General features: G+C 40.9%; 1 protein-coding gene across 1 annotated transcript in view; it reads left to right on the forward strand.

The window, feature by feature from the left end:
* LOC119651852 (serine protease 7-like) overlaps positions 1–4,946 on the forward strand; it is a 28,493-nt gene extending 23,547 nt beyond the window's left edge. Inside the window, exons 5-8 of the mRNA XM_038055691.1 lie at positions 3,067–3,183; positions 3,256–3,679; positions 3,757–4,043; positions 4,440–4,946. Coding sequence (XP_037911619.1) covers positions 3,067–3,183; positions 3,256–3,679; positions 3,757–4,043; positions 4,440–4,741 — 1,130 coding nt within the window. The 3' untranslated portion in view covers positions 4,742–4,946. The remainder of the gene's footprint in view (positions 1–3,066; positions 3,184–3,255; positions 3,680–3,756; positions 4,044–4,439) is intronic.
* The last annotated feature ends 1,054 nt before the right edge of the window (positions 4,947–6,000 follow it).

Below are 6,000 nucleotides of genomic sequence, written 5' to 3' on the forward strand. Positions count from 1 at the left end.
GAGCAAGAGGCGAAGCCCACCACGCTCTCATGCAATTCCATTTCAAAATGAGGGCGAACAAAAACACACACAGTTGAGAAGAATGTGCAAAGGCTCGGACGCCAACCAAGCTCTGGAGAAGCAGCAACAGCCAGCCGATGAGCCACGAACTGCGAAACCTTTCAGCGACGTGACCGGGAGCCACTTACGTGTGGTGCTGGCGGGTCGAAATTCCGCTAGCCGCAGGTATGGACCAGCGTTCAGACCAGGCTGTCGGAAATGAAGATGCCAATACATTGGATCCATCCCCTGCTTTGATTTCTTCCAGGTAGGCCATGGTTTCCACGCTATAGCTTGGAAGGACCAATTCTGCAGGGACTTTCTTGGTTCGTGCATCGCTCTAAGAAGGCCTGTATAGCCTTCTATGCCTGCAAGAGAACCACTGCAAAGAAAGGCGATCTCCGACCGATGATGGTTCCCTGTTGAACGTTCTATCCTAAAGTACGGCTCTATTGTGGCAGGCTAAGAGCAAAAAGTACAATGGAATGAAGTTTAATTGGATTCAAAGAACTATGTAAGCTGGTGCTACTGGCGCTCTGCAGTCCTAACCGGCAGATGCTCTCAATATACTCCTGCATCTCCTCCCCTTGGACCGCCATATTAAATCCATTGTAGTTTGCAGTACCGTTAGACGTGAGTCCGAGTGCTGGACAGCCATAGTAACATGGTGACATCCTAAACGAATTACCTCGGGAATTCTAGGCATTCCGCACGGCCTACGCCACACGAAAGCTGAACTTCACCAGGAACTTTGCGGTGGACTTTCGAACCAGGGCAGAGTGGAAGACCGGTGGCGTGTTGCAAGACCATGACACAGCATTCTTCACCGAAGAATGCGAAGGTTTTCTCCAATACACAGTTTATGCACGTCGAATGGTCTTCCAGGTTTCGCCAAAGTGTTCAAAGCAGAAATACAGGCATTACTGGAAGCCTGTCGATGGCTGAAGTAAGATCCGAGCTCGAAGCGTAACATAGCCATTCTGACCGGCAGCCAAGCGACCATTAAGGCCTTGTACTCAGCGACGACATCTTCCATGCTGATGGAGCAGTGTAGAAACGGTCTGAACAGTCTGGGTGCCAAGTTCTAGGTCACACTCCTCTGTGTTCCCGGTCATAGAAATATAGAGAGTAGTAAGCGGACTGACGTATTGGTCAGATCTTGGTCGTCTTTGGGCGGATATAATCTGTGTCCCGCTGGCGATTGCGAAAGCGGAATCGACTCGCACTACTTACCAGTTGGGTGCCTCATATGGCAAAGGTTCATCACCCGTGCCAAGTCAAGAAGGTCCACTTATGACAAAACCCGATCGCGAGAACCCCTGTGCCAGAGGCGTGAAAATACATTCCAGATTACGGCGGTTTGCACGGGGCACTGGCCCCTAGGGAAGGAGTAGAAAAAACCACAGAAGCATCCCATCAATTTATAATCTGTAGATGCAAGTTGGGTCATTTGCCGAAAATGAAGAGGGCAGGGTAGCCTACTTCAGAATGCAATTCTTGAGATTTGGCGGAAAGCAAGTAAAGCATTCTGCATCACATCCTAACAAGGGAGAGAATGGGGAAAATGACTTGTGGAAGAGATATTCTCGGAAACAGCAAGATGGGCAATGGCAATCTTTAAACCATTTTCAAAACACTACTGTAGAGAGGCCTTAAAATCATCTTAGGATCCCTTCTAAGAGTGGTAAGGGACAGCCTAATTGTGGGATATATTCCAAAAGCACGGAGGCGGGCGAGAGTGGTCTTTATTCCGAAAGTGGGTAAAAAGGATCCTTTTTTCTCTAAATCTTTTAAATCAATTTGCCTGACATCGTTCGTGCTTACATAAAATGGAAGAAAAAGGCATAGACAACTACATTAGAGTTTATATTCTAATGCGCAATCGCCTACACCCATGTCAATAGACTTATAGACTTACCGGGCAGAATGGTCAACCGAAACTACCTTGTATCAGCGGATGGATGTAGTATATGATGCCATAGAAACAAAAGAAATAGTAATGTGTGTGTTTTTGGACACCGATGGACCGATAACAACCGATAACAAACGCACAGAGAGATACCAGATGCCCTGATCTGTAATGGAGTGGAAAACACCCTGGTCATCTGAATGGGCAGAACGTGTGAGAATAGGTAAATAGAAGTATAGATCGGTACAAATTCTATTGTTATGAGCACTACTCTAAGTTTTTCTCAAGGTGGAGTATTATCACTATTAATGTGGAGCATGGCAGGGTAGGTAGGATACTAGTGACCGCTCCGAGGAACCCAACTAGCGCTGCGGTGCGCCGTTTAAATGCCAGAAACTTCAAAGGCCGTAACCGCTGCTATATGATCAAGGAGGCAGAGTCCAGCCGCCTGACATCTTTAGAGCTAGCCCGTTGCATTCATGAAGGAAAGCAGTTCTCCCACCCTGCAGGTAGAGATCACTATGAGGTCCCCAAATAATGGTTACCCTAATGTCTGTAGCTTGATTCTAGCTAGAGACAATCGAAATGGATGTACTTGAATGTTTCCCCCGTTTTCTTCGGTAATGAAGCTGACTCGTTTTGCTTCTCTGATCGTGTTGCTATATTTCGTTGTCAATGCCGTTTTTCACTCTACCAGTCCCCGATTTAATTCGCCTGATTTAAGAGGTTTCGCACCTTCCTTCTCATTCTGGCTAATTTCATACTCCACCAGGGGACGTCCCTTGATGACGTAACTGACGATTCTTTTGAGGTCTTCCTGTATTAGGTCTTCCTACATTAGTAGGTAGACATATACAATACCATGGAAAAAAAGGGTTTTGGCAAATCAATTTTTTTTGGAAAAGTAAATGAGACGGCTCGCTTAAGTGCGTTCCAGGAAACAATATTTTTTCCGGAATTTATAATGATAAAAATTCTAAAGCTAGAAGTTTTTCAGTTTTGAATAGAACCTATAATCACCGGACAGTAGTAAATATACTGACATACAAACAAATATATGAAACTAATACTTTTAGCAGAAGATACACCGAAACCAATTAGCGCAAAGTTTCTTACAGGAGACCAGACCAGGCGGAAAGAAATGAAGATGGAATTATGGATACTTATATTACTTCAAATCCAGCTTCTATGCACATGTTTACCATACAGCCAAAACCCAATAAAATCTGATACAAGTAATTACAGAAAATATCTTTCTTCTATAATATTCCACGAACAATAATTTATTTCTTCAAATCCAAATTTAGAAATTGTCTCTCGAGAGTGCGAATCCAACTGTTTACCTCTTTTAATTTGCCCCCAAATATTTCAAATCTTCAAAAATATAACTGTGGAGTCTTCTCCAGAAAATATTCCTGAAGATTTTCAATGCAATCCCGCTTCGAAAAATATAACATATATTTGTTGTCCTGAATTTGAAAGTACTCTACCTCCTCTTCCGGATAAAGAGGGACTTTTGCCGGACAAATCAACATGTTGCCCGTATGTACCATATGTTTATGGGGGTAAAGCAACTTATATAGGCGAATTTCCATCATTGGCCTTACTGCATTATATGGATTTACAGCAACGTAGCAGTTTCCCATGTGGAGGAACAATCATTAACAAACGCTATATTCTAACGGCCGCCCATTGTGTTGTTGGGAAAATTTTGGAAGAATCTGGAAAACTGTAACTATTTCCAATCGCCCACAATTTCGGTCGTATCTACTTACGAGTAAAAGCTAATCAAAAATTGTTTTTTCTAGATATAAAATTCGTTTGGGTGAAAATGATCTATCGCAAACAGTATGTGTCAATGGAACATGCGATCACGGGGTACAAGAAAAGGATATAGAAAAAATAATAGCTCATGAGGGATACAGTGAAAAGCACAAAATGCACGATATCGCGCTTATACGATTCTCGCCCCCAATTAGTTATTTTGAAAACAATATCTCACCAGCATGTCTGAGTTGGACACGTCGAGCTCATAATCTGCAGTTTTATAGGAATAACTTATACACAACGGTAGGATGGGGTCGAACTCTTGAAGGTAAGGATATTTTCCTGTGCGACTAACTTTCGCTTCAAACAATATCTAACAAAAATGTAATTATCTAAACATCAATATACATACGTATGCCTACATATTTCGGGAATGACATGTCAATTTGAATCACTTAAATTCCAAGTGAACTTGCCTAGCAAAACTCTAGCCTTCAGAGTAACCTTCCTTAGCTCCTTTAAAAATCTTTTTGAATTTTCGGTGATATGAGCAGACACATCTGTGTATCTATGAGAAATCAAAACAAAACAAACCCACACATGCTTTGATTGAATATTGAATTATCAAGGAGCCGCCAAAGACGAAAGCCCGCTCCAGAAATTCTTATTTCCACAAAATAAAACGAAGCTCCTAAAAATACTTCATAAATCTCTTCTTTTCCAGCAAAACAAAGCAAAATAAGTAATAAAATTCAAATTCCACATTACGACCATGAGGAATGCCGTAAAAGATACCTTCGGCTGAAAATCAATATAACCCAAGCACAAATCTGTGCTGGTGGAGAATTCAAGAGAGATTCATGCGATGGAGATTCTGGAGGACCGCTTTTTACATCAGTTGACAATTGCGATTACCTGGATGGTATCGTATCGTTTGGAAAAGGATGCGGTCTGGAAAATTGGCCGGGAGTATACACGAATGTAACAGCCTACAAAGATTGGATAATGGAAAATTTGAAGCCCTGAAAGAAAAAAATTATGGAAAGTCTTGTTATTCCAGCTATATACGTGTCTGTTAGCTCCTTTGCAGAACACACATTTGAAGGACATACTCACAGTATCCCCTTTTGTATTTTTTCCAGGTAAATAACATATGGATGCATACAAAATATTTTGTAAAAAGTGAAATTTACTAGTATTTTCAAAATAGATGTTAATGAATGTTAGATTGCGTTTCGTCTAAACATAAGCTTTCCATTTTTGTGTTCTACCACGAACTCGGAAAGAAATCTACAACATACTCCCATGCCATCAACTAGGTAGGTAAAACTGATTGATTTTACACAAGCCACCGGTTATCTAACTTGCACTCAATTGAGACTGTCGTTGGTCTGCTAATCTCTCCATAGTTCTCCATACAGGACTAAGATAATATTACTGTTTGTGGCAATTCCGAAGTTTTCCAAATACTTGAAGTAACTAACGCATTTGTACATATATGTAGTTCACGTCTGCTTCATGCTTTCGGTGAATTTTTGATTTGTTCGCTAATTCACGTAAAATAGTTTTGGTAGGTGGAGGAGGGAGAGTTTCTCACTTTTTTGGAGTAACGTGATTTATTACACCGTATTTCGGGAATTGGTTTTCCCCTTCTTCAATGTTTCTTATACAATTTTTTAGGGAACTCACTCACTATTCAAGCACGCTACACCGGATTTCGTATGCTCAACTAGCACCACGATAGATGTTATTAGTCCAATGCAAGTACGTATTCGCCAATATCTATAGGTTCGTTCATTAAAGTTACTCACCTGAAATGATGAAGGGAAAGTATTCAGTTAGTAAAACGTTATAAGATTTACACAGACAATAATACTGATGTTGAGAAGTTCCACAATTCTAACATATTTCACGAATAAGCATTACGCTGTACATTTACCTAGGACATGTATACATAAAATATGAATTTTAGAGGCTCTACAAAATTGCGACACCGATTCTTTTCCCTAATGCGGAACCCCGTTGGGACGCCTGAATATCCTTAAAAAAGAAAGCGTTAAATTCTACTAAATTCTATTCCCTAATATATAGGAAAAACAAGTGAATTTCAAGCTCATATCTAAGAAAACTACTACTGGTTTCATAAAGGTACCGACGACTTCTTCCTTTCATCTTTTTCAGAAGTTTTGTTTTCAAATTACGCAGCCGAAATGCTGAAGAAAAATGCTTTTAAACCAAGAGACTTAACGGATTTCTAAAGGCGATATCGTGATCGCGATTGGTGA

This window comes from Hermetia illucens, chromosome 1 (genome assembly GCF_905115235.1).
Source record: "Hermetia illucens chromosome 1, iHerIll2.2.curated.20191125, whole genome shotgun sequence".
Lineage (NCBI taxonomy): Eukaryota > Metazoa > Arthropoda > Insecta > Diptera > Stratiomyidae > Hermetia > Hermetia illucens.